The sequence below is a fragment of the Antedon bifida genome, chromosome 7 (genome assembly GCF_963402885.1).
Source record: "Antedon bifida chromosome 7, ecAntBifi1.1, whole genome shotgun sequence".
NCBI classification, from domain to species: Eukaryota; Metazoa; Echinodermata; class Crinoidea; order Comatulida; family Antedonidae; genus Antedon; species Antedon bifida.
In genome coordinates this window covers 26,092,616-26,119,900 of record NC_136232.1, presented here as the reverse complement: position 1 = coordinate 26,119,900, position 27,285 = coordinate 26,092,616, and the positions used below count along the sequence as shown (strand labels likewise).

At 34.1% G+C, this 27,285-nt stretch overlaps 3 protein-coding genes across 7 annotated transcripts; 2 read left to right on the top strand and 1 right to left on the bottom strand.

Moving 5' to 3' along the window:
* Window positions 1-4,574: 4,574 nt before the first annotated feature.
* Window positions 4,575-12,915, bottom strand: LOC144847438 (ribosomal oxygenase 2-like). Of its 2 annotated transcripts, none has more exons than XM_078703802.1 (8): window positions 12,791-12,915; window positions 7,558-7,998; window positions 6,871-7,128; window positions 6,566-6,669; window positions 6,201-6,312; window positions 5,649-5,796; window positions 5,118-5,317; window positions 4,575-4,825 (listed from the first exon to the last, which is right to left on the bottom strand). In XM_078703802.1, the coding sequence occupies exons 1-8, from the start codon at window positions 12,797-12,799 to the stop codon at window positions 4,658-4,660; spliced, it is 1,440 nt and encodes a 479-aa protein (XP_078559928.1). In that variant the 5' UTR covers window positions 12,800-12,915; the 3' UTR covers window positions 4,575-4,657. The 2 variants fall into 2 exon arrangements, with proteins under 2 accessions (XP_078559928.1, XP_078559927.1); XM_078703801.1 differs by lacking the exon at window positions 12,791-12,915 and adding an exon at window positions 8,644-8,842.
* LOC144847445 (coiled-coil domain-containing protein 83-like) lies at window positions 8,834-13,035 on the top strand. 3 transcript variants are annotated; one of them, XM_078703813.1, is made up of 11 exons: window positions 8,834-8,978; window positions 9,339-9,496; window positions 9,618-9,702; window positions 9,815-9,983; window positions 10,361-10,528; window positions 10,718-10,809; window positions 11,044-11,112; window positions 11,524-11,645; window positions 11,784-11,890; window positions 12,138-12,307; window positions 12,430-13,035. In XM_078703813.1, the coding sequence occupies exons 2-11, from the start codon at window positions 9,372-9,374 to the stop codon at window positions 12,598-12,600; spliced, it is 1,278 nt and encodes a 425-aa protein (XP_078559939.1). In that variant the 5' UTR covers window positions 8,834-8,978; window positions 9,339-9,371; the 3' UTR covers window positions 12,601-13,035. The 3 variants fall into 3 exon arrangements, with proteins under 3 accessions (XP_078559939.1, XP_078559940.1, XP_078559941.1); XM_078703814.1 differs by lacking the exon at window positions 8,834-8,978 and adding an exon at window positions 9,118-9,236; XM_078703815.1 differs by lacking the exon at window positions 8,834-8,978 and having other exon boundaries at window positions 9,324-9,496.
* Window positions 13,036-14,076: 1,041 nt separating this feature from the next.
* On the top strand, window positions 14,077-25,411 carry LOC144847477 (nuclear receptor subfamily 2 group E member 1-like). Of its 2 annotated transcripts, none has more exons than XM_078703862.1 (5): window positions 14,077-14,244; window positions 18,025-18,267; window positions 23,816-24,195; window positions 24,524-24,737; window positions 25,139-25,411. In XM_078703862.1, exons 1-5 carry the CDS (start codon window positions 14,184-14,186, stop codon window positions 25,378-25,380), a joined length of 1,140 nt encoding a protein of 379 aa, XP_078559988.1. In that variant the 5' UTR covers window positions 14,077-14,183; the 3' UTR covers window positions 25,381-25,411. The 2 variants fall into 2 exon arrangements, with proteins under 2 accessions (XP_078559988.1, XP_078559989.1); XM_078703863.1 differs by lacking the exon at window positions 14,077-14,244 and adding an exon at window positions 16,427-16,594.
* The last annotated feature ends 1,874 nt before the right edge of the window (window positions 25,412-27,285 follow it).

Below are 27,285 nucleotides of genomic sequence, written 5' to 3'. Positions count from 1 at the left end.
TCGACGTTTTTATTTTTTGATAAAATTGGTTACTATAGCATAATTGATATGCGCAGAACCTATTATTCGACTCTGCGCATGTTTATTATGCTATAGTAACCATTTATGTCAAAAAATAAAAGGGTCGAAAATTGGCCGTTTTTCGAAAAATTCCCTTACTATAGTACAGGGATTTTTTCAGAAAATGGCCAAATTTCGACCTTTTTATTTTTCGATAAAAATTGTTACTATAGCATAATTGACATGCGCAGAACCCATTATTCGACTCTGCGCATGTTTATTATGCTATAGTAACCATTTATGTAAAAAAATAAGAGGGTCGAAAATTGACCATTTTTCGAAAAATTCCCTTACTATAGTATAGGGATTTTTTTCAGAAAATGGCCAAATTTCGACCTTTTTATTTTTCGATAAAATTGGTTACTATAGCATAATTGATATGCGCAGAACCTATTATTCGACTCTGCGTATGTTTATTATGCTATAGTAACCATTTATGTCAAAAATAAAAGGGTCGAAAATTGGCAATTTTTCGAAAATTTCCCTTACTATAGTACAGGGATTTTTTCAGAAAATGGCCAAAATTCGACTTTTTTATTTTTCGATCAAACTGGTTACTATATCATAATTGATATGCGCAGAACCCATTATTCGACTCTGCGCATGTTTATTACGCTATAGTAACCATTTATGTCAAAAAATAAAAGGGTCGAAAATTGACCATTTTTCGAAAAATTCCCTTACTATAGTATAGGGATTTTTTTCAGAAAATTGCCAAATTTCGACCTTTTTATTTTTCGATAAAAATGGTTACTATAGCATAATTGACTTGCGCAGAACCCATTATTCAACTGCGCATGTTTATTATGCCATAGTAACCATTTATGTCAAAAAATAAAAGGGTTGAAAATTGGCCATTTTTCGAAAAATTCTCTTACTATAGTACAGGGATTTTTTCAGAAAGTGGCCAAATTTCGACCTTTTTATTTTTCGATAAAATTGGTTACCATAGCATAATTGATATGCGCAGAACCTATTATTCGACTCTGCGCATGTTTATTATGCTATAGTAACCATTTATGTCAATAAATAAAAGGGTCGAAAATTGGCCATTTTTCGAAAAATTCCCCTACTATAGTACAGGGATTTTTTCAGAAAATGGACATATTTCGACATTTTTATTTTTCGATAAAAACGGTTACTATAGCATAATTGACATGCGCAGAACCCATTATTCGACTCTGCGCATGTTTATTATGCTATAGTAACCATTTATGTCAAAAAATAAAAGGGTCGAAAATTGGCAATTTTTCGAAAAATTCCCTTACTATAGTACAGGAATATTTTCAGAAAATGGCCAAATTTCGACCTTTTTATTTTTCAATAAAATGGTTACTATAGCATAATTGACGTGTGCAAAACCCATTATTCGACTCTGCGCATGTTTATTATGCTATAGTAACCATTTATGTCAAAAAATAAAAGGGTCGGAAATTGGCCATTTTCCGAAAAATTCCCTTACTATAGTACAGGGATTTTTTCAGAAAATGGCCATATTTCGACATTTTTATTTTTGGATAAAAATGGTTACTATAGCATAATTGACATGCGCAGAACCCATTATTCGACTCTGCGCATGTTTATTATGCTATAGTAACCATTTATGTCAAAAAATAAAAGGGTCGAAAACTGGCCATTTTTCAAAAATTCCCTTACTATAGTACAGGGATTTTTTCAGAAAGTGGCCAAATTTCGACCTTTTTATTTTTCGATAAAATTGGTTACTATAGCATAATTGATATGCGCAGAACCTATTATTCGACTCTGCGCATGTATATTATGCTATAGTAACCATTTATGTCAAAAAATAAAAGGGTCGGAAATTGGCCATTTTTCGAAAAATTCCTTGTACTATAGTACAGGGATTTTTTCAGAAAATGGCCAAATTTCGACCTTTTTATTTTTTGATAAAAGTGGTTACTATAGCATAATTGATATGCGCAGAACCTATTATTCGACTCTGCGCATGTCAATTATGCTATAGTAACCATTTATGTCAAAAAATAAAAGGGTCGAAAATTGGCCATTTTTCGAAAAATTCCCTTTAGTACAGGGAATTTTTCAGAAAATGGCCAAATTTCGACCTTTTTATTTTTCGATAAAAATGGTTACTATAGCATAATTGACATGCGCAGAACCCATTATTCAACTCTGCGCATGTTTATTATGCTATAGTAACCATTTATGTCAAAAAATAAAAGGGTTGAAAATTGGCCATTTTTCGAAAAATTTCCTTACTATAGTACATGGATTTTTCAGGAAATGGCCAAATTTTGACATTTTTATTTTTCAATAAAAATGGTTACTATAGCATAATTGACATGCGCAGCACCCATTATTCGACTCTGTGCATGTTTATTATGCTATAGTAACCATTTATGTCAACAAATAAAAGGGTCGGAAATTGGCCATTTTCCGAAAAATTCCCTTACTATAGTACAGGGAGTTTTTCAGAAAATGGCCATATTTCGACATTTTTATTTTTGGATAAAAATGGTTACTATAGCATAATTGACATGCGCAGAACCCATTATTCGACTCTGCGCATGTTTATTATGCTATAGTAACCATTTATGTCAAAAAATAAAAGGGTCGAAAACTGGCTATTTTTCAAAAATTCCCTTAGTACTTAGTACAGGGATTTTTTCAGAAAGTGGCCAAATTTCGACCTTTTTATTTTTCGATAAAATTGGTTACTATAGCATAATTGATATGCGCAGAACCTATTATTCGACTCTGCGCATGTATATTATGCTATAGTAACCATTTATGTCAAAAAATAAAAGGGTCGGAAATTGGCCATTTTTCGAAAAATTCCTTGTACTATAGTACAGGGATTTTTTCAGAAAATGGCCAAATTTCGACCTTTTTATTTTTTGATAAAATTGGTTACTATAGCATAATTGATATGCGCAGAACCTATTATTCGACTCTGCGCATGTCAATTATGCTATAGTAACCATTTATGTCAAAAAATAAAAGGGTCGAAAATTGGCCATTTTTTGAAAAATTCCCTTACTATAGTACAGGAATATTTTCAGAAAATGGCCAAATTTCGACCTTTTTATTTTTCGATAAAATGGTTACTATAGCATAATTGACATGCGCAAAACCCATTATTCGACTCTGCGCATGTCAATTATGCTATAGTAACCATTTATGTCAAAAAATAAAAGGGTCGGAAATTGGCCATTTTTCGAAAAATTCCTTGTACTATAGTACAGGGATTTTTTCAGAAAATGGCCAAATTTCGACCTTTTTATTTTTTGATAAAATTGGTTACTATAGCATAATTGATATGCGCAGAACCTATTATTCGACTCTGCGCATGTCAATTATGCTATAGTAACCATTTATGTCAAAAAATAAAAGGGTCGAAAATTGGCCATTTTTTGAAAAATTCCCTTACTATAGTACAGGAATATTTTCAGAAAATGGCCAAATTTCGACCTTTTTATTTTTCGATAAAATGGTTACTATAGCATAATTGACATGCGCAAAACCCATTATTCGACTCTGCGCATGTCAATTATGCTATAGTAACCATTTATGTCAAAAAATAAAAGGGTCGAAAATTGGCCATTTTTCGAAAAATTCCCTTACTATAGTACAGGGATTTTTTCAGAAAATGGCCAAATTTCGACCTTTTTATTTTTTGATAAAAATGGTTGCTATAGCATAATTGACATGCGCAGGACCCATTATTCGACTCTGCGCATGTTTATTATGCTATCGTAACCATTTATGTCAAAAAATAAAAGGGTCGAAAATTGGCCATTTTTCGAAAAATTCCCTTACTATAGTACAGGGATTTTTTCAGAAAATGGCCATATTTCGACATTTTTATTTTTCGATAAAAATGGTTACTATAGCATAATTGACATGCGCAGAACCCATTATTCGACTCTGCGCATGTTTATTATGCTATAGTAACCATTTATGTCAAAAAATAAAAGGGTCGAAAATTGGCCATTTTTCGAAAAATTCCCTTACTATAGTACAGGGATTTTTTCAGAAAATGGCCATATTTCGACATTTTAATTTTTGGATAAAAATGGTTACTATAGCATAATTGACATGCGCAGAACCCATTATTCGACTCTGCGCATGTTTATTATGCTATAGTAACCATTTATGTCAAAAAATAAATCGGTCGAAAATTGGCCATTTTTCTAAAATTTCCCTTTTATTATAGTACAGGGATTTTTTCGAAAAATGCCCAAAATATCGACTTTTTAAAATTCAATAATTATGCGATAATATCGCTATTTGTGCGCATATATTGCTTTACAACAACTTATAGAGCCATAATATACATAGTTTTATCGAAAAATAAAAGGGTCATAGAGCCATAGTAACTAGTTATGCCCAAAAATAAAAAAGGTCGAAAATCGACCATTTTTCGCAAATTTCCCTGCACTATTAGTACATATTAGTAGTAAAAGGGTTGAATTTTGGTCAATGGTTGAAAAAAAGGGAAAACGTCGACAATTTTGTCACTGTAAAAATAAAAAAGGAAAAGATGGATGTACGATAACATATTTATTTTTGAAATATCAGAAAGTTGACGTTAATAACTTTTTCTTAGTTTTTCTCGTCAATCTTGAACAACTTGTAATAATCCCTCTGACCACATGGACACCAGCATGGACAGACTGTCAGACTGACCAAGTTTCAGTCTTTTTGCCGCTATTCCCCTTTTCCCGGCATGGTTCAGCTGCTTTAGAGCTACAAGATGATCGTGACCAAATTTCAGTCCTGTTGGCTGGTGTAAATAAAAAGAAAATATAATATTTGTTACTACAATTACGAACCACAATAGAACCAGTATAAATAATTTTAGGACTCAAAAAAGTTTCCTATAATAGGAGGGTCTGATAATTATGTCCCCTGAACATGAATGTCCCAGGGTTCCTTTGTACTGTTGCCGTTTGTTTTATGGTAAACTGTCCCCTAATAGGGGAATCCAAAAGGGGGGTTTCTACTGTATAAAGTATAGTTAAGAATTACATAGTAACCCAAGTCTGAATAAAGATCTACTTGGGAGTTTTTCATACCCGACAATTATCGACACTCATCATATGTTGATGGCGGTCATTTTGAAGGCAATGGTACAAGTAGACATATTTGGTACCATCCTCCTCCTCCTCATCATCATTGTCACTTTCGTCTTCCTCCTCTTCATCTGTCATCTCAATGATTGACATGAAGTCTGGAAATCGGAGCCTAATATTATCTTTCATTGTTGGGATTGGACCTGAATAAAATACAATTAAATAACTAGTTAAGTTCTATTTTTTTTTTCTTAGCCGAAACCGTTCATTTCAATGTAAATGTTTTTTATATACGATACTTACAAATAACAATAAATTTACTTACTTAGATCATCTCACATCCCTTTTCACTAATGTTATAAGTAGCCATAGTTGTGGCTTGTAGGAAGAAGATTGGCGTGGGTGGTGGGGGATGTGTAGAGGGGTATGAGTGTGCTTGTTCATCTAATGCTGGCTTGTAGGAAGAAGGTTGGGGGAGGGGGATGGAGAAGGGGTATGAGTGTGCTTGTTCATCTAATGCTGACTTATTCTCACCTGCGCTTTGTAATTCTTCAGGTGTACTATGATAGGGTGACAGACGATTAGCCACAAAGTCCATCTGCATGTGCTGCATAGCTGAATTGTTAAAGCCATCAGCCAACATGTCCAGCAGAAATCTAACATGATCTTTGTGATTTGAAACCTGTTGAAACAATAAACATTTTAGTAACAAATATTTTTAAGCTCTGTCTACACTATCAAACTTTATGTGCCCATATATAGTAGTGATATGCCCAAATATTGTAGTGATATGACATCATCATGTCCATATATGGGCACATCACATAAAGTTTGACAGTGTAGACAGAGCTTTCGAAAGCAAATACCTCTACAATGCAGATAAAGAGACCATACTCAGAATGGATTTAAATTAGGAAATTAACCATATTTACGAGAGCCTGAAACAAAAGAACTAACCAAGTTTGCTGTACATGACATGGTATTTAATTGATTAGACTATGTAACAATAACTTGCAAAGCGCAGAAAATGAGATAATGGAATTGTAAAATGCTATAAAAAGTAACTTCACAATGACCAATACATACATCCAATGGCTGACCTAGTGCAATTGGTAGACCTGTTCTCAATTCTCTCTTCTGAGTCATCATTTGATCGACCAATGAGGGCAAAGACTGCTTAAATAGATCTCCCCATGTACTAAAAATAAATGAAGATATTACATTGTCAAAGTATTCTCTTGTTTAGAGGTTGATATTTTACTTCCTTTTCCTATTTCAGAAACAGTTCTTATTTAATGTCACCATTTAAGTTATTGTTAATGTATGCTTCTTTTATTTCTTGGAGCTGTTTCTAAATAAATGTTGAATAAAGCAAAAAAAAGTAACACAAACTTTTGTGTATTTTATTTACATTTTTCCTGGCATCATTTCAAAAGCATATAGCAACTTACTTGTGCTGATAAGTACTGATGGTGATATGAGTCGAGTGATGGCAGTGTTCGGGTGTATCGGCCTGATGAATCGTACCTCTTGGAAAATACATCAGGTCGCCAGCCTAAAAAATAGAATTAGATTTCTATTAAACTGTGCAAAATCAAAGATTATAAACTTTTTTATGCATTATAGAAGTTTTAATTTTTCAAAACACAAGAAATGCTTAACCTTAAAATATTTATAAATAAAAATGCATTTCAAAAACTTTTTGTATAGTATTATTGGCAATGAAATATGATCTCAAACTATCATAAAAACAAACCTTTAGAACAAAGTCATGTATGGGTTTGCCAAGAGTAGCTGGATCCAAATCCTTGCTATAGTCTTGAGGCAGTCTGTCTTCTACAGGCAGTTCATACAATCGCCAGTGCTTCTCTCCTTCCAATTGCAGTATGAAGACTTCAACATCATCGTAGTGAGGAGCTAAGCCTTGTGATCCTCCAGGAGTTATGTACACATTGGAACCCACCAAGCATTGGAAATAACACTCCAATAAACAACAAATCTTCCAAAGGTTATCCTATGGGGGAAAAATATTTAAAATAATAAACTTAATTTGTATTTCTAAGCAACAAATGGAAAAAAAAAATTGGGTATAAATATAACCTTATTTATTCTTTGCTATATATGAATTAATTCACTTCTCAAATGTTTTAAAATATACAAAGATAATAAACAAAGTCTTAAACTAGTCTTTGAGAGTGGACTGTAATTTGTCGCGATTCAGACAGGATTTGAACACAGGCTCTGGGTTCAGTAGCCAAGCACCATCGAGCCACTCCAAGATAAAGTTATAAAAGTAGACAGTAAGAAAATGCATCTTGCATGGGTGCAACAATGTACATAGGAACATCTATATAAAGTTTGGTTTCCACTACAACACAACACAATGACATAGACGCAACAGTCCTTGTGTTGTGTCCTAGTAGGAACCACAATTAACATTTACCTGAAAACGTTGTGGTTGATGGAATTGAATAGTAGCACTCTTCTTCGCTATTAACCTCTCAAGATTCTTTATTTTAATAACGCCCTTATTATTCAGATTCTCACGATTTCCATTAACGTAACGACAAAAACTTAAATCTTGCACAAACTTTAAATCATTTTCTGTCACTAATCTTTTCAAGATATCAAGAGAAAAGAGTTGAGAATATTGGTTGGATATATCAGGGTCTTGTCTAGATATTATCAAAGGCTTTTTCTCCCAATAATCTGCAAAAAATTCACTTGGAGTGAGATTTGAACCACCAAGTAAAAACCTGAACACATCTTCTGAAGTTGTGTCAGATAAAACATCATCAAAAAGACATCTTTTGCTAATTATCACTTCAGAATCATTGTCATCATCTTTCCCTTTTCTTTTTCTTCCTTGTTTCCTTTTTGTTGCCTGCAAGAGAAAAAAAGAAAACAATTTATTAATGAAAGCTGATCTGTCTCATGCGATTGGTAAATTGTTTAACGTTGCGTGTACAGTGTACTTGCTTGGAAAGTGTGTTGTTTATTTATTATCGCACACACTCCCAGAAATAAACTAATTTCTTCCCTGAATTGAAACATGTTTTTTTAAATATAAAGTAAAAGCAAAGGTACAATACTACATTAACTACAGTTTGGATATTTTAGTAGTATAAACTATAGTAAACTATAATTGTTATTATTATATTGAATATTATTGTGGTGCTATCTCTCGCACCTGTTTAACACTAGCCCGTGTCCTAATTATTAAATATTATTAATAGGTACCATATCATATTATTAATATATGAGTGTTCTATTAGTATTAGCCTCTCTATTAGCAACTTAGCTACCCTAGGCCTCCTAGTAGTAGAATAGAAAAGCACCAATCATTATTGGCCATCCGTCCAGACCATGCATGGTGGACAAACGACTGATCATCAATCCTACTACTTACTAGTACTAGGCTAGCTAGAATAGTAATAGAAAAGCTTGGCCCCTAGCCACACCGTTACTTACGCACGGCCTACCATTTTATGATTATGAGCTAGTCAGACATACATAGTACTATTTCTACCTTTTCTTTAACATGTTCCTTGTTTCCTATCTGGGATTTTCTTTGCCGTTTATTCTCGGCCATGTTGGAATAAAAAAAAAAAATCTGTTTATCAAAACCACCGAAGCGTGAAAACATGTGCTTCTCTTTCATGTACGTCTGGACCTACCACAACTATGTTACTAAGATACAGACGCTTGTGGCGCCTGTCAACATTTTGTTTTTAATTTTGTGTTGTGATTTTTGGGATTTTTTGGTGGATTTGTTTACGATATTCATATAATAAAAATTAAGTGGGTTTATTAAAGTAGCCCTGGCCTAGAGGTTTCAGGCTCTTAACTCAAGAGAGTACAGCAGTGAGTAAGACTGTCACAACAAGGTTATACCTAATCGAGTTTACGAGCTTACTGTAACATAACAGTACACTCTACCTAGCTAGTAGGCCTTTAGGTAGCCTAGTAGTAGGTAGGATAAGAGAGGGACAGGAGGACCTGGCGCCTTCCGTGCTTGCTTAGAATTAGATACTTCACTCATGGATGGAGGTATCATTTCCACGCTTCACTGTTGTTATATATCGCCTTACATTCAATTACTCTCTGCGCCCAGGTTCCTAAGTAAAAGTCAAATTTTGATTCATTATTAATATTATAATTTATTTTGTAATAAAATAATAAATATTGACTGAAATGTCTTCATCATAGTGTTTTAATTTGAAGGTGTGTTGAAACAGAATTAACTAAATACATAGCATGGGGAAGAAAGGAAAGAAAAAAGGTGGAAGTGGCAAGAAAAGTGGAAAGAAAAAGGGTGGGAAGAAAGGAAAAAAACCAAGTGAGCCTGAAATGACAATAAAGGAAGCGATATTAGCTTATCAGTAAGTTTGTTGAAATGACAATTAACTTAATTATGATTCAATAAATTGAAAATATTATATTAAAATGTGTGTACCTACCTTCATGCACTACAAAATATAAATTCTTTATGTTTAATTTCAGAATAAATATAAAAGAGAAAAGCCTTGAAGAATTTATGTATGAAATCAAAGGATTGGAAGAACAGAACGCAAGGCATAAAGAACGAGTAAGTGTGTTGTGAGTTCTAATGAGATGGTAACTGGTCTCAAGCAGGGACTCTACTTGTATCTGAAAACAAAAAACACTTTATTTATAATTGAAATGTTTTTATCTTACAGAACCAGCGTTTAAAAGAAGAACAACTTTACCACATTAAAACATTATTAAAAGAAGCGAAAGACGATGACAAAGATGTAGAGCAGAAATCTGTGATTAGCAAAGCAGAAGTAGAGACAACGATGAAAGAGAAATGGGCGACAGAAAAACAAGAACTTAAACATATCGAAGGTGTTAGAATAGTCTTATTTTCCTAGCAAATGACAAATGTTCGTAAACAATTTTGGCTAATACAATTTGGCAATGAAAAGTAACCAGTTGTATTTAAACTGTTAAATGTTAACCTATGCAAACAGGACCATAACCAGCCTGAGGCAGACGAGGTGCTCCCCTCATCTGAAATTTTCAATTTTCACCACCCACCAATTCCCAACACAGGTTGTATATTTAAAGCATCTTTGCCTCGTCTGTTTTTAACCTCTCGCTACGGCCTTGGCAAAGCTACATTTATGGTACCAATTTACCATAGTCTATAAAAGTATTTAATAATAACTATCAAATGTTTATATTACTTCTTAAAAATGTGATTTATTTCATTTTTCTCTTAGGAATTGAGCAGGAGATTGCAAAGAGGAAGCTTGAAGTTGAAGAAGCTAAAGGTCATGTGACTAAATGGCAGAACTACAAGGAAAAGGGAAGTCATGTGCACACCAAACAAATCATTGTTCTGGAACATGAACTTGGTGACATGCAAAACAGCTTCCTGGAAATGCAAGGTAATCTATATACTATAAAGAACAGTTTACAAAAACTGTATGCCCAACTTGAAATGCAAGGTAATCCATATACTATAAAGCACAGTTTACAAAAACTATATGCCCAAAAGTCTTTCAGATCATGAAATATTTATTCGTTCTTTTAGTAAACTTATATCCAACATATTTTTTATTTTGTTCTTTTTAAAGCGCATTTAGAGAAAACATTAGGTGTAGCAAAAGATGAAATTCGCAAATCAACTGAGCAACGTTTAGATGAGCAAAAGTACATTGCATCAGAGGTGTGTATGAAGTCATCTTTTGGAAAATTTATATAAAATCTATTACTATTTTTACAAGTTTAAAACAAATAGAACATCTGGTAACTAATGAATATATCTTAATATAGCACCCTCTATTGTTTGGAGGTGCTTATGTTTGTTATTAAATGTCATAGCACCCTCTACTGTATTAGGCAGCATAGAACGAATTGACATTGTATATTTTAACATCAGTTTTTTAATTATTTTTTTCAGAAAGCAATGACAACTTTAGATAAATTTAGCACTCAAGAAGTAAAAGATAATGACTGGTTAAAAAGAGAGGTGAATTAATGGTTTATATTGTCATTGTTTTTATAAAATTGAATGGTTACTTCAACAAAATAAATTGAAAATATCACTAGCGAAGCATGTCTTGGAATGCATCCAAGTGAATCCAGAAGCTAAACAATTTGAATCCAATAGCCAAAAGTGTCTACTGTTACTGTTCCTGTAGCCGTCTTCTTCTGAAGACACATGGCCGTCATTGACGGATACTTAGTATCGGTTGACTTCACTGCTGGTGTACTCGAGATCTACGTTTATACCATGCTATACACTTTTATTTAGCATTTACTTAATTATTAATTTAATAATTTTAAATTGTTAAGGTGCAGGGTGGTACAAGGTAGCTCCCTCAGTAGCACCACCTTAAACACACCACAGTGTATTATAATATTCTTATTTTCTTTGTAGACTCACATTCATAGAGAGGAGAAAAATTCTTTACAAGAGGAAGTTGAGGAGTTAGAACATGAAAACCTTGGTATTATGAGTGAACTGTTTGACTGTAAAGTTTCTGACCTCAAAATATCCAGGTGCACTACATATTTAAATATTAATATTAGCATAAACAGGTGTACAATTTGATATATTAGATACACCACTAGATATTAGGGTAACCAAATTATAAATTTTAAAAAATCTTTAAAAAACTTTTACTTTTCATTTGACAGAAACTTTTTCCTATCACAATATTCTGACGAAGACACACAACGTAAATTTGGACTGTTAGAAAATGATTTATCTCAAATTGAACCAACAAGTTCAAAGGTTGTATCAGGTTTGTGCATATTTCAGTCAAAATTATAAATGCCATTTATTTATTTTACATAATATTTAATAAAAAATAATATTGGGTAGCTATCATAGGATTTAGCTTATCGTCATAAATTGAAGAATTTATTATTAAAAATATACAAGAATAAGTACAATATTTTGAATTTATATTAAACAAAATGTTGGAAGAGCCAAATTAGAATAAAGTTGTGTTTTTATATTAATTGTCAATAATGTGTGTTCTCTTACAGGTAGTAGACCTCTCAGTGCAACCCAGAGGGCGGTAGAAGCCAAATTAGCTAGTTTGAAACTGCGTGAAGACGGTGCTTCCTCTGGTGCGGAGAGTGACCATGTGGATGATGACCATCTGGATGATGACCCTACTGAATGTCTTCTGAGATATGAAGATGAAGAATTTGATGTAAGGAATAGCAATAGTAACACTCTCGTACGGTATCAGTCGTGTGTTTTAAGAGATAAGGTAAACATTTTGGTATAGTGCTATTATAGATGTGACAAAGTTCGGATATTTTCTCTTAATAGGAATACTTAAAACTTGGTCCTGTGGAGCTAAAGTTGTTGAGCATCAGTGGAGAACAGAAACCAATTCATCCTCCTAAGAAACTGTCAAATAAAGAAGTGGAAGCAAAGTTATCAGCGCCTGATATTTGGCCAGTTACTGAAGACATGGTCAATAAGCTAGCTACTACCTGATTACTTTTTAGTATTAAATATTTAATTGTTTAATAATAAAAATAATGCACTGCCCTTTGGCAGCATTTATTTCATCCAATAAAATCGGAAATTCTTTCCATCTGTATAACATCTAAAATATGTAAAGCAACAACAACAAAGTTTACACAATATTCATTAATTAGTAATAAAAATCCATAAAATATCTTACCAAGGACATATGATAAGTGTACAGTTTGCGATTCGAACTGCCGCCTCACAAACAAGACATCTGAACCGGGCGACTTTAGTATGGTTCCTCATAATATTTAAGTATGTTAATGTATGTCGATTCATTCTGAAAGCTGAAAAAATGGTAAAAATATTTAGTTAAATTAAACACATATACATAGCATTAAACGTTACCACTAATCCTAGACCATAAATGCTTTTCAAATAAATTATTTATGAATTAAATGATTTTTTCTTTTTTTCTGAATTATAATGTTTCCTATTTCAACTAAGGTACTAACTGCAACTAAAGCTATGTCTACACTATCAAACTATGACATCATTATTTCCATATTTGGGCACATCACATTTTTTGTCACACAAGTTTGATAGTGTAGACAGAGCTTTAGGTACATTGCAAATAACTAATTACAACCAAGCAACTAATTACAACCAAGCTACAAATTACAACTCCATGAACTGAATACCACTTCTGGGCTGCAGTCAAATGTCTTTTGATATTACCCACCATGCCTTTGGATTGTTGCGGAATTATTTGATTATTTAATATAAATTAAACATCTATTTTGAGTTTTTAAATGGTGTCTGATACAAATTGTATATCTATCCAAGTACAGTATCCATACAAATTATCTATCCATATGTCTATACAAATTGTATAGAAATTGTTGGGAATTTTTCGCGATCGTAGTTCAATCGCGAAAATAAAGACCTCGCGAAAATGTTGGGCTTTACAGTATCTATCCACATATACAGATTGTATATCTATCCATGTCTCTATTCAAATTGTATACTCTATACAGCGTACACAATGTTCCTATGGAAACATAAAACAATGGAGGACGGTAGGCTAATACATAAAAAAAACGATCAAAATGACGACTCGACAACAATATTCATGTGTATGCCCCGCCGTTTGGCATTTAAGATTAATAGCTCCATAAAAGCTATGTACTACCAACAATTAGCAAACATAAGTCATTTCACTACAATTAGCACACGTTTCATCAGCCCGACAAAAAGGAATTTTATAACACAAGTATGTTTGTTAATACTGATCGCCTATTTCATTTACCAATCAACAAAGCCAAATGACTTTGTACGCGCGTTTACACACGGCGATTCGCTAGTGCATCATCAGACAACTGACCAATCACAACGTAGACTTTTGACTGCCGGCAGACAAGTAGGGTGCTCCGAACGGAATTAAGCACCGCGCGGTCTCCACCTGCTTCGTTCCCATACTCTATTTCCAAATAACCGCGGATCATAAAAATCTTGAAGCTAGTTTATCGGATAGTAGGTAAATTACGCAAGATCGGCTCTCTGGTCCACAAGAGATGTTTTCGAGGTAAGAAGACGACGAGCGACTGATGACAATGATGATGGAGGAAACACTATTTTCTCTTACTGTCAAATCGGCAGTCAAAGTTAGTAAGTACTCAGAGTTTCATAGTTTTATTTACTTAACTTGTCTTTCAGCTTGTTATTAATTAGGCATGTATGATGAATACTAATTATTATTTTCGTTTATAATATTTCAATTTTTTTTATAACATTACATTTTCAAGTGTTCGATGCATTAACCCAATGAAGTCAGATGTACGTACTTAGGTGGAATGGAACGATTTTGTCATGTTAGGAATATCTATAATAACGCATTTGACGTATTACGTCAAGAGTCTGTGTATGATAGGCCTATACTGTTACGTAGTCTAGTTATAGCACCTGAACAATGCCACGGGGTCCTATAGTTTATAATCGTTAAAGAAATAGACGTACGTCAACATAAATATTTTTAGTTTAAGTTCTGTCACTATAAAACTAATCTTTGACACACAAAATTAAGAGGTAAAACACAAAACTTTAACTGTGCATCGGCAACAACGAACTTTAAATCTAAAGAAACATAAAACACCTAAAAATTAAAAAAGAATAACCGAAGTGCAACTGTGTTAAATCTATATATTCTTGTCTTGTTATGTTGTGTTTAACGGCAACTCATATTTGGCAAACAAAATTACTTTACATAATCAAATATCTCTGTATTAATTAGGCTTAGGGCCTACCACAAACGAAAAGAATTTTAAATACAAAATGTATTTTTCCTTTTTAAAAAAATTGCATGCGTCAAAGCTTTTTCCATCTCCTTTATTTTTTATAGCGAATCCATCACAGGTTATTAAACAATATAAATGCATTGATTGGTAAATACGACACACTAATTGGAAAGGTTTCGGTAAAATACCAAACCATTTTCATGCCTCAAAAAAGAAAAAATGATAACATTTAAAAACTGCATTAAATTTTCAAGAACAGAATAATTTCAAAAAGTTAACTTTTTTGTGCTCGGCAAAAACGCAATGCGCTCCGCACAAATGCAATGCGCTCCGCACAAACGCGCTTAAGTTGCACAATATTGAAATAGCTCCTGGCCTTATAAAGTGATACAATACTTAACGGTTTATTTTATAAAATTGAAAACAATGTTTAATTATTACAGAGAACAATTAAATTAAATGTTATCAAAATATTAATTATTAAAATAATTATTATATTTATAACTTGTAACGGATATGACGCTTGGAAGTGAAAGTTTGCTGCTGTCAAGCTGTTGGCTGATTACAATAAGTTATCGTTAAATGGAGCTAACACTTGTTAGGCCTGGCATCATCACGAATCAGTGAACAGTCCCAGCTGACTGCGGACGGCTCCTCTCGGTGTGAATGGCAACAAAGCAGTTAGCCGATGCTTGGCCTACGATGTACAAAACTACAATAAATCACTAAACAGCTTATTCAATCAACCGATTAACACAAGAATGTCACAATTGCTTCGGGCCAATTTTTCTCAGTCATAAATTTCTTTTTTCACTTTAAATTCTATTCTCTATATTGATTCTACAGGTAACTATTAATTATACATTTCTGGTTAACATTTTTAATTTTTTTTATTTCATACGCATCCAACAGCGAGTAACTCGCCAATTAATGGATGGATAAACTATTTTATAATTTATCATGCTTATAAACTAAGTCACATTTGAGGCTTAGGGAGTGGAGTTGAGAAAGAGTGTGAGTTATAACCCATGCACTAGGTCAGGATTGAGCCCTGGACCTTACGATTGGAAGGCAACCACGTTAACCACCAAGCTACAGCTCCACTACAATTCTGGTTTATTAATAGTCTTTAATTTTATGGATAATATATTATTCATGATGATTCGACTTAATCTAGAAATATTGAATCTTATAAAGACGTTTTTGCTTTTCGTCATTAAATTTTAATTTGAGTGTACGTGCGCGTGTGTATGAAATTGGGTTGCGCAGTAATTGTGACGCACTTACACAATAAAAACACGTACAAAAATGAAAGTATTTGAAATCAATTAGTAACCTGTAGTAGTAAACAAGTTTGAACATAAACAAAATACAACATATTACAACCTGTGACAAAGTTATCAAATTATTAAGCACAGATATTTCACAAACACAAACGAATATCATTTAGCAATTATTTCCAGTGTTATTAATTCAAAGAGAGTTTTCGCTTTGTGACACTCGTTTTGTAGTGCAATGTTACCGTGCTTAGCGAACGCTGTATTACAATACGACTTTTAGCAACTTGCTTATTTTTGGTAGCATCTTTCTGACTAGTGATTGGCTAAGCCATCAGATAAGTTAGAGTAAAAGCGTCCAAAGCTCGCACACGCGGTGTATTTTTGCTTGGATTTTTAAAAGGAAGCCACGGCTAAAATATACAATGACAATGAAAGTTACTAAAGGTAAGTTTGATTAATTAGGAAAATCTTACAGAGAGTTGCATGTTTAGGCAGACGGGACCGTAACCATGAGAGCGTATAGGAAGGCGCGCGAAGTACATTCTCAGCATTATCTAAATAGATATAATAAGGCTTACAGTATTATTTTACATGTTTTTTTTATATTTGTACAATAAACTACAACAAAGATGGTTCTTGTTTTCATATATCTTTTTCACCACCAATCCATTGGAATATACAACATTGAAGATAATATATTTGGAGTAGCCATCTCTACGACACAAACGTATCCCCGACGGCCGCGGCTTTTCGCGAGTCTAAATAGATAAAATAAGCACCGTACTGCGCTAGACACAAACACGTCCCCTCTGCTCCAATAAGAACCACACAACTTTGAAAACTGTAGATTTATCAATGGTAACGTAGAGACCCGAGGCCCCTGGTTTAGGAACCCTAAGTGGCTCTCCAACGATGGAGGCATCGGGCGTTTTTAGACATTTTTTTCCGACAGATTTTAATGTCTGTTTTTTCTTTTGGGCACTGCTCAGGGGCCCCTTAAGCTCCCGGGTTTAGCCAGTGAACGCTCATAGCCGTTATGCCACTGTTTATAGTTTCTGCTTTTAGTTGCGTCGTTCGAATACTTGGGTAACTATGATATACTTTTAGATACAGACAACATTTCTCGACAGTGTTTACCAACGACGACGGAACGACGCGGCGACGTAACGCAAGTTGTTTCTCCGACAAAGTGCACTTCTCCGATGAATTGTTAATGTAAACATACTAATTGATAATTAATAAGTGCTTTGTAGATAACAATGATGTGTATTGAACACAATCAATGTGTCAAATTTTAATAATTCTATGTATTCATCTTTTAATACATTCGCCATATCGACTAATTAGTAAAGTGTTGAATGTTTAATCCAACTCCAAATCCAAATTATTTTGTTTTTACTTATTGTGTTATCATTGAGAGCTTGCTCATGAAATGCCTTACTAAAGTTTGGTTCCTAGAACGCAAAGCAAAGACGTAAGCGTAACGCAACGACGTAAGCGCAACGCAAAGACGTAAGCACAACGCAAAGACGTAAGCGCAACGCAAAGACGTAAGCGCAACGCAAAGACGTAAGCGCAACGCAAAGACGTAAGCGCAACGCAAAGACGTAAGCGCAACGCAAAGACGTAAGCGCAACGCAAAGACGTAATCACAACGCAAGGACGTAAGCACAACGCAAGGACGTAAGCGCAACGCAAAGACTTAAGCGCAACGCAAGTGAGCTGATCAATAGTGACGCGATCGATCATCCGAATTGTGGGATTGGTCAACTCACTTGCGTTGCGCGTACGTCCTAGCGTTATATCCTAGTGTGAACAAAGCTTTAATAATGATTAACTATCATCACATTAAAATCATAATGTGTCTTTTACAGGTGAGCGGTTGTTAGACATCCCATGTAAGGTGTGTGGGGACAGGAGCTCAGGTAAACATTACGGGGTATATGCGTGTGACGGGTGCAGCGGCTTCTTTAAACGTAGTATCCATAGAAACCGCGCGTACTCGTGTAAGTTGTCAGGACAACGAAGCGGTAGCTGCCCAATTGACAAGACTCATCGTAATCAGTGTCGAGCCTGCCGACTTAGGAAATGTTTTGATGTCAACATGAACAAAGATGGTAAGATATATATAAAATTATTAGAAACAAATTATCGTCATTATTATTTGTATCATTATAATCATTAGTGTGTTGGTGGTGGTCCCATTAGTCCCATTTCGAGGAAATAGACATCCTCCTCCACAACCCCACCACTTACAATTTAAAATTTCTGTAGGATTATAGGTCTCAACTTTTACTCTTGGGCTACCAGAGAAATATTAAAGATGTATTGTCCCCCAACAAAAACATGAACAATGAAGATTAATAAAATAAGACTTTTAATAGGCCATTTTGCAGTTATTCACTTCTGTAAAAAACAAAAAAACAAAAAACATTTCACTTATAAAAAGACAAAGAAACGTTTAATTTTAACCAAAAACCATTGTTTGACAGACAATATTTTTTTTGCTTTAAATTACATTTTTTCAGGTACATATTTTTTGTTAATTATGTGACATTAAAATGGCATATTAAAAAAAAATGTTTAGGGGAACAATCTTCAATGATTTATCTAAAATATATATCAGACATTAATATAAAAAAAACTTTGTTAAACATTTGTTACTAAACGTTCCTCTGAATACAAATATATTGTTTTAATCTCACGCACGCATTCCTAAGCACGTCTCATGCCTCCTTGTTACTTCGATTGATTTTTCAATTTCTCAACCGACTAAAAGCCCATCACAACACGATTGTGTGTTTGCCAAATCAGCGTAAAGAAAAGGAAAAAAACAGTGTCAGTTAGTCGCTATATTCCCCGCGGCCTTATCTCTAGGAGTCGATCGTCTGGCATCTGTTTACACACCTTGATATTGGTTCGATAATTTTGAAACCGAACCATGAAAAGAGGCAAAAAAACACTGTTACCGCTCAGGATTATGATGTTGTACATAATATGGCAATCGTGTTTATTGATTACCGATTGCAAGTACTTATGTTTCCTTCGCATGAACGATCACAAATTACTTATCAGTCAAAATGCATTAATAAATATTGCAAGATTATTATTAAGAAATCAAGTACCGTTACGTGATGACGTAATTAGAAGTATTGACCAATCGCAACACACGCCCGAAGTTATACATTAAGAGGTGCTTTTGCCAACACGGATGTAAAAAACTTAAAATAGTTGAACTATTCGGAACGGTTTTAATAAAGTTATTATTTATTTATTTTATTTTATTTCTTTAGGCAATGTGGCCAAAAGTGAATTAATCACTGTCCTATCAGATACGTAGGTGGTAATCCCCCTGATTCAGGGGATATTTTGTGGACCAGTTTACCGGGGTAACCCCCTACTCTTCTCGAATAATGAACTGGGTTCTTTAAAGTGCACACAGGTTATAAATGATTGTGTACACTGGACCTACGGTTTATAGTCCTTATCCGAGACTACATGTCCTCTTGCCGCTTTTTACAAGCTAAATGTATCGGTGCGGTTTGATACACCGTATGGCCCGATATTTAGAAGACGTTAGAAGTTAAATAGAAATTTTCCAATTGAAATACATATGGCATGCTGCTATGTCAGGATTTAATATTTTAAAATATCGGATATTGATGGATTGATCACTTTATTTCAGAATAAATATTCCATATTCAACAAACAATACAAAACGGAATCACAATAAAATAGGATTTTCTCCCATTTAACGAAAAGATATGAAATAGTTCCGGTACGTATATGCCATCATCATATTAGGAATAATGAAAGTCAACTGTTCTACAAAACGATTATTTTACAAATATGAATTGTTATTAATTATTTTTAGTACGACTAGACGCATTGTAATACTTTGTCAAATTTTCCACACGTTTATAATTACTACGAATAACATGTATACCTTAAATAAACAAGTTCATTGATTTGATAATGACGTCACTTGATTAGCTTTTGTTCCCAACATTGATGCGACAAAATATCTATCGACTTCTTGACACGCGCGCTTCAGACGTCACGTGGTATGACACCCCTGTGTTGTTCCAAACGATTAGATGTTGTCCCCCTTGTTCTGATTGATTCAATTATCAACTGTGGCTTTAACAAGTCAACCTATATTGATTATTGTTCATACAAGCGGGTCTGAAAAACTGCTATCCTGACGGCTCAATTACATAGAAAAAACAAACAACTTTGTACGCACACAATACAATCGTATATTTCTTTGTCTGAATTCCAGATCATGATTATAAACGCACTATTTTTTAATTCAATTCAAGGTATATATTTTATTCAATCAAAGAAATCATACAAAGGTTGAAATGACTACAATTTACAGATATAAAAACTTTAAAATTAATGTACATTATTATAGTAGGCCTAATCAAATATTAAAAAACATGTAACATCTAGAAAAAAACATTAAAAGTTCAAGTTCAAGTTCAAAAAACATTTATTTGTTCAACAATGGCATATTTTTTAACAGAATAATATTTTGTACATTATTTAAATGAAAACATGGTAATAAGCCATCATTTGGGGTCTTCTCTAGAAGAAATCAAGTTTCTTGTCTCGAGAAAGACCCCACAAACAATACACATACATATAAACTAATAAAATTTACTACTTAAAAATAATAAATAAAAACAAAAACGATGAAATAAAAATAGATACTTTCAGTGACTACAATCATAATAATATTAAAATTAGTATAAAGAAATAAGATATTTTTTTAAATTTCTACGAAAAGTATAAAGAGATTTAAAATGCTTTAGTTTGTCATCAAGATCATTCCAGATTCGCGGTCCTGAAACAGAAATAAAATATTCGGAAATTTTCAGTCTAAAAGGAGGTACATCAAGATTCTGAAATTTATTGTCGATACGTAAATTGTACTTGTGTGATTTTGTATGATGAATTAATAGATTAGACATTGTCACAGGGAGTTTGGAATTAAAGAATTGAAAAATAAAGGAAGCAATTTGTGTTGTAAATAGATCATGTAGACTAAGTATATTGAGTTTTTTAAATAAAGGTTGGGAAGGGGCGAGATAGTGAGAGAAAGTAATAATACGGACAACTAGAAAATTGTTGTAAAATTCGCATTTAACGCCTGATAAGATCTAACACAAGTATAAAGTATTATTATTTCCGTTATATTATTTTTAAATATTTAAAACGAATTTACGGTGGTGATAAAAGTTATGAAACTTGCTTCAATGAAACCGCACATGGACCACAAATGATTTACAATTTTACAAAAGATGTGATACCTAGAAATTACATACATCGACAGCTATATTCCGTTTCACAAAACAGAAGGCGGTGTGTCGTGTTAAAAAATGGAAAATGGTATACAGAATTGAACGGTGCCGTCTTCCGGTCCGTTAAACGAAACAATTATGAATGTACTCAAACGCGTTATATGCGTAACGTAAATTCATGTCACACGTTAAAAAAATCTCCTCAAATGATTTACTAAATTAAAGATTTACTTATTACTTTATAAATAAATAAACGACAAACAAAAGTACAGTAGTTTAATAATTATCATCGGGCAATAATTGAAAGCAGTCGGTACAAGTGACGATTGATCGTGGCCAATCAGCAGCTAGCGCGAAAACATCACTAACCGTTTTCACTTTAAGTACCTATATTGATCCAACTATTCCTTTCGATTCTTATCATTACGGGCAACTTAAATCAACGCGCAATAGGTAAGGGAATACCGCTAGAAATGGATACATTTCTATTTGATTTGTTTGCAGATGACTGGTTATGAGCTAGGCCCAAGCTTTTTAGCTTTTTCCTATCGATTGGAACGAGTAGCAGAGCGAATGTGTGGGTAAAGCTGTGCGTAGAAAAGCGCCTGAACAAACATACATCTGAATAACATCAATAATCATCACAAGTCGGTTTCGTGTCATCAATCGACTACTGCAATTGATTGGTCGATTTTACTAACATGTTCATTGCTACCCGATACTTTGGTTCAATTTTATTACAAGTTTATCAGTGTACGCCCTATTAATGATTATTCTACTTGTTTTCTGTTTATTTATTATTACAATATGTTTGTTTTATTCCGTACTTACAATTAACATTCAGAAAGAAACATAGCATGGTAGCTTAAACAGCTCATGTCAATAGGCATGAGTCCTGCATAACGAGTTCTCGAAAAAGAGCGTTCGTTTACTTGGAAGATCAGGGCCGAATTCAGGGGGTTGTTAAATTTCACAAATTGTAAATCAAAAGATAGGACATCAAATTAAGTTCAGCACTTCATTTCATTACTTTTAGGCCCTGCATCCTACTCCCCCTACCCTATTTCAAAGCCACTGGCGATACGGTAATCAGTGTAGGCTTCCTAAAGTTAACCATACTCCTATAAACATTTAGAAATGTACATCGTCTTTTTTACCTCCGTTTTTACCTCAATATACACCCGTGGTTTAAGACTCTACTTTAAGAATTGTTTTACTGTTATAATCCGTTGTTTAACTACTTGATAGTATTCGATGGAATACAATAAACTCACCGCAACCGTGTATTTCATTATCATTATTAATCCCAAAAGGCAAGGTAAGGATCGACATACATGAAATGGCCGCTGACGGACACGAATGATTTTGATTTAAGAAAAAAATGTTCTTATACAACCGTACTATATCGTTAACATCATCAAGAGAATTACTATACTCATCTCTACCAGTTCGGTTAAAATCACGTAAAAGGCCTTTTTTTCAAAACGTCTCATAAAATTTTTAAAATAAATAAATAATTGTTTTTGTTTTGTTCATGGACCATAATCTTTTAAGACCACGAAGTGAGCGCGAACAATATTGACTGATCTCGCGTGCCTGGAAGCGCTATTTGAACAAGGCGATCATCAAATCAAACAAATCATTACATTTAATCGACATTTAATTTAATTCGGCTACGTAAATGATATGATTAATATAATGCTATTTGACCTTTCGCTGTCATTTCAAGGTAAATTTACTTATAGAAAATCGTTATTAACACGGTGTTATGAAAACTGTCGAGCTTGTCACACCATGCGAGGGTTTATGCTCCATAGTGTGAAACGCATGTTATACGTAAGCCTACAAGGTCACCGTCATAGGAGAGTGGGGGTGAAGGCTGTTCCACTAATGTAAGAGGGTTCATGTTCCAACGTGTGAACGCATGTTATACGTAAGCCTACAAGGTCATCCTCATTGGAGAGTGGAGGTGAAGGCTGTTCCGCTAATGTAAGAGGTTTATGTTACAGCGTGTGAACGCATGTTATACGTAAACCTACAAGTTCATCATCATTGGAGAGTTGGGTGAATGCTCTTCTACTAATTGTAAGAGGGTTATGTTCCGTGTGAACGCATGTTATACGTAAGTTTGATCACCCTCATGAGAGGGGATGGGAAATGTCCCTTGTGTGTAAGGTGGTTTATATTTACGTGTGAAACCAAAGGATGAGGGATCACTGTTCCTTAAGTCAAGTTATGTAACCGATTTTTTTTATGGAGGGGGGGGGGGGGGGGGGCTTCACTTATTTACGAATTTTTTAAAATAAAATATACAACGTTGTTGTTGTAAAAGTATTAAATTAAATGAATTTCGTTTCAGCTGTTCAACATGAACGAGGACCACGAAAGCCAAAATCCCTCGACACGTCCTTAACAAATTCACCAAATGGGGGACGTCTATCACCAGGGAGTGCAAATGGGCACAGTAGCCCTAACTCGCCCACACAGCTAGCTTCAACTATCGTGCGTGCTAGTCCTCCTGCTACGACGTACTACGGGACGTTTTACCACAGTTTACTCACGGCAGAACAATTCAATATCAACCCACTTCACATTGAAACATCGAGGAGTATAGTGAAGATTGAAAATGAGGGCACGAGTAAAGAAAGCGTTGCCGAAATTGCTGCACGACTGCTCTTTTTGTCCGTCAAGTGGGCTAAACATATCCCATCATTCCGCATTCTACCTTATAGGGATCAGGTACGTTGATTTATAAAACATATTTTACTACTTTCTAAAAAGGCTTATTTTAACCTAGTTCTCGTCGCCTGATGTAAACTGTCGTATAACTTTACTATGAACTTTCATCGATTTTGAAATTGATAGTATTAGTACAACAAAATATCGGCATAGCTCAAACTGTAAACGAGAGTAACCCTAGAGTACTTACCATACAGTCGACTCAACATGTGCAAGTGATTAAAAAAGACGCACTGCGTCACACATTGTCGTCTGCACCTGCGTACCACGTTCTCTGCGTGTCAGACTTTATAACTTTAAAACAATATCAATATTCTTTCTTTTTTAGGTAATTTTACTCGAAGAAGGATGGAGGGATATTTTTCTTCTGGGTATGGCGCAATGGTCAATACCACTCATTGATGCCCACTCCGTCGACACCGCCGACAAACCAGAAACAGACGAGATGAGAAATCTAAGAGGGGTCCTAATGCGACTGCGCGCCTTTCACGTGGATTTCACAGAATACGCTTGCTTAAAAGCTATAGCACTTTTTAGACCTGGTAAGAACCGTCCCAGATGTTAGTACTAGCGAGTTTTCTTTTCAGGACGGTAAAGAAGACTAACGTTACTCGTTACGTCGACCAAAACAGTGACATACAGTCCCACATGACCTTATGTACACATTAATATTTTAAAAATCACCGTCTAACGCCACTCGAGCTGGATATCTACTTTTTAACAGAGAACAATGTACAAATTAATTTAATTATTTTTCCGATGATTATGACAATAATTTTATAATCATATTGTGTCCAAACAAACTTTCTGAAAACCGGTTTAATTTTTTTACAATATTTTTACTTTATTTCTGGGATAATTCTGCATTGCTTTATCATCATTTCTGTATTTGATTTACATCAAATGTTTTCTTAAAACAAAACATTACAATTTCTTTTTTTAGAAACGCACGCACTAAAAGAGCCACATCAAGTAGAGACATTACAGGACCAAGCGCAGGTGATGCTGAATGACTACGAACGCACTGCTTACCCACGTGAATCCGTACGCTTCGGCAAGTTACTACTTCTTCTACCAGCGATACGAAGTATTTGTCCAAAACTAATAGAAAATATGTTTTTTAGAGAGACGATCGGATCGGTACCAATAGAACGGCTGCTTGCTGATATGTTTCAAACAAGTTAAATCATCACCAGATTATGAGGTCTAAGTCTTATAGGACAACGCAACGAAAATACACACGCGCTAGCAATTTGACCAATCACAAGCGACGGTTCGATGAGCCATCGCTTGTGGTTGGTTAAATCACTTGTAATGCGTGTACGCATCGTTGCGGGGACGAGTCTTAAGCGTGGTTTCCACTAGAGAGACGCAACGCAAGGACGTAGACGCAACACAAGCGAGTAGACCAATGACAAGGGACAGTTAGAATAATCCATTGCCTGTGATTGGTCAAATCACTTACGTTGCGCTTACGTCCTCGGCATTGCGTCTCTAGTGGGAACCAAGCATTAGTAGTGATATTCACAGCATCTTACATAAAGACAATTGGAACAAAACCCTGTAGTTCACTACTAACGTTCCAAGCTATTCTATAAAGCCTGTTTGCACTATACGCAAAAATATTCGCGCGAACATTCCTGAGATCTGATTGGTTGCGCATTTTTTCGTATCGCAAAATGTAATGGAAATACACCTTCACATTCGCGCGATAAATGACCCCAGTGGAAACCAGGCTTAAAAATATCAAATTTCTATAATTCTTGCAAGGTTAAAATAATAATCATCATCATTAATAATCTTGATGAGGAAAATGTAAATATAACCTTGAAATAATTTAGGTATTTATCAGTATTTCATTCCGACCAAAGACAAATTTTACCAAAGAAAATGCAATAAAAAAAGGAGAGTATTCGACACAGATAAACGTCCATAAACAATTAAATTAGGTGTCTTCACCAAACTGAAGATAATGGTGACGTTGACCAAGGGATCAAGCCTTGCATTGACCGTGTATTTAAAGCTAAGAAAGGGGGACCTGACAAAATGCGATGACCGCTAAAGAGAGGGAAGAATCAGACTGCATGCAAAAAAAAAAAAAACAACCAAAAACTTAATTTAAAAAAAAAAGACAAGCGCCTCACTAAGATACATTTCTTGGGTTTATATTTTTTTTGACGAGCTTACAGCAATGTGTAGCAAAATATAGCATGCAATAATAAAAAAAATGTAAATTATAATTATAAACATATATAATAATGATGACCATGGATGTCTACATGCAATTATGATCATTGTAGCAATAATTCATTTATTAGTTTTTTAGACACCAGTTTTATTGAACTCTCCGCCAAGGCGCGTTTTTATATTTAAAGTGCAAATATGGCAAAAATTAATGTAAACTGTGATATACTGTAGTTCGAAATAGGGAAGTGTGCAAAAATGACGAGCAAATCGCTGGAAATGGATTCCCCCAATTTGCTGAGCTCCCAGGCTCTCTAGTAGTAGTAATTTATAAAAATAAATCTTGACAATAAATATTTATATTACACACAGTATTTTCAAATTATGAATAATGATAAATTATATATGCCTAACTGTAACTTAATCAAAGATGCTTCAGCTGAAATTATCTAGACACACGAAAACGACACGACAACATTTAGTTTCGTGTAATATCAACGTTTACATACAATACACGTCACCATAGCAACTTCGACAACCGTGTTTTGTACGAAAAATAAACGGTCAGATTGAGGTCTGAATGTGGTCAAGTTAGTTTGGTTAAACAAAGATTGATTTAATTCGCTTTTTGCAATCTGTTAAATGTATGTTAACATTATAATACTGTAATTATTATATGATACCTGGAACTGAACTAGTGTATTAAATAAATAATATTTAATTAATTTAGTTGGTGCGATATTTTTTTTTTGTGTTAAATGTGCTTAAACTGCAGACCTGTAAGGACAATGTGGCCACGAAACCAGACATCTGTGTGAAGTGTGTGGGGGCTATAACTTGTATTGAACCCACTATAAAGTTTGGTTCCCATATAGACGCAACGCAAGGACGTAAAATCAATGCAAG

What these genes read in the sequence shown, in the direction of transcription:
- LOC144847438 (XM_078703801.1), bottom strand. Translation starts at nt 8,775, where the DNA reads ATGAAAGAGAAGCACATGTTTTCACGCTTCGGTGGTTTTGATAAACAG. An exon ending in TACATGACTTTGTTCTAAAG is followed by an intron (nt 6,670 to 6,870) that starts GTTTGTTTTTAT and finishes TCTATTTTTTAG; the next exon opens with GCTGGCGACCTGATGTATTT. An exon ending in TGAGTGTCGATAATTGTCGG is followed by an intron (nt 4,826 to 5,117) that starts GTATGAAAAACT and finishes TATTTACACCAG; the next exon opens with CCAACAGGACTGAAATTTGG.
- LOC144847445 (XM_078703813.1), top strand. Translation starts at nt 9,372, where the DNA reads ATGGGGAAGAAAGGAAAGAAAAAAGGTGGAAGTGGCAAGAAAAGTGGA. An exon ending in GAAGCGATATTAGCTTATCA is followed by an intron (nt 9,497 to 9,617) that starts GTAAGTTTGTTG and finishes GTTTAATTTCAG; the next exon opens with AATAAATATAAAAGAGAAAA. An exon ending in TCTGACCTCAAAATATCCAG is followed by an intron (nt 11,646 to 11,783) that starts GTGCACTACATA and finishes TTCATTTGACAG; the next exon opens with AAACTTTTTCCTATCACAAT.
- LOC144847477 (XM_078703862.1), top strand. Translation starts at nt 14,184, where the DNA reads ATGACAATGATGATGGAGGAAACACTATTTTCTCTTACTGTCAAATCG. An exon ending in TGTCAACATGAACAAAGATG is followed by an intron (nt 18,268 to 23,815) that starts GTAAGATATATA and finishes ATTTCGTTTCAG; the next exon opens with CTGTTCAACATGAACGAGGA. An exon ending in TATAGCACTTTTTAGACCTG is followed by an intron (nt 24,738 to 25,138) that starts GTAAGAACCGTC and finishes TTCTTTTTTTAG; the next exon opens with AAACGCACGCACTAAAAGAG.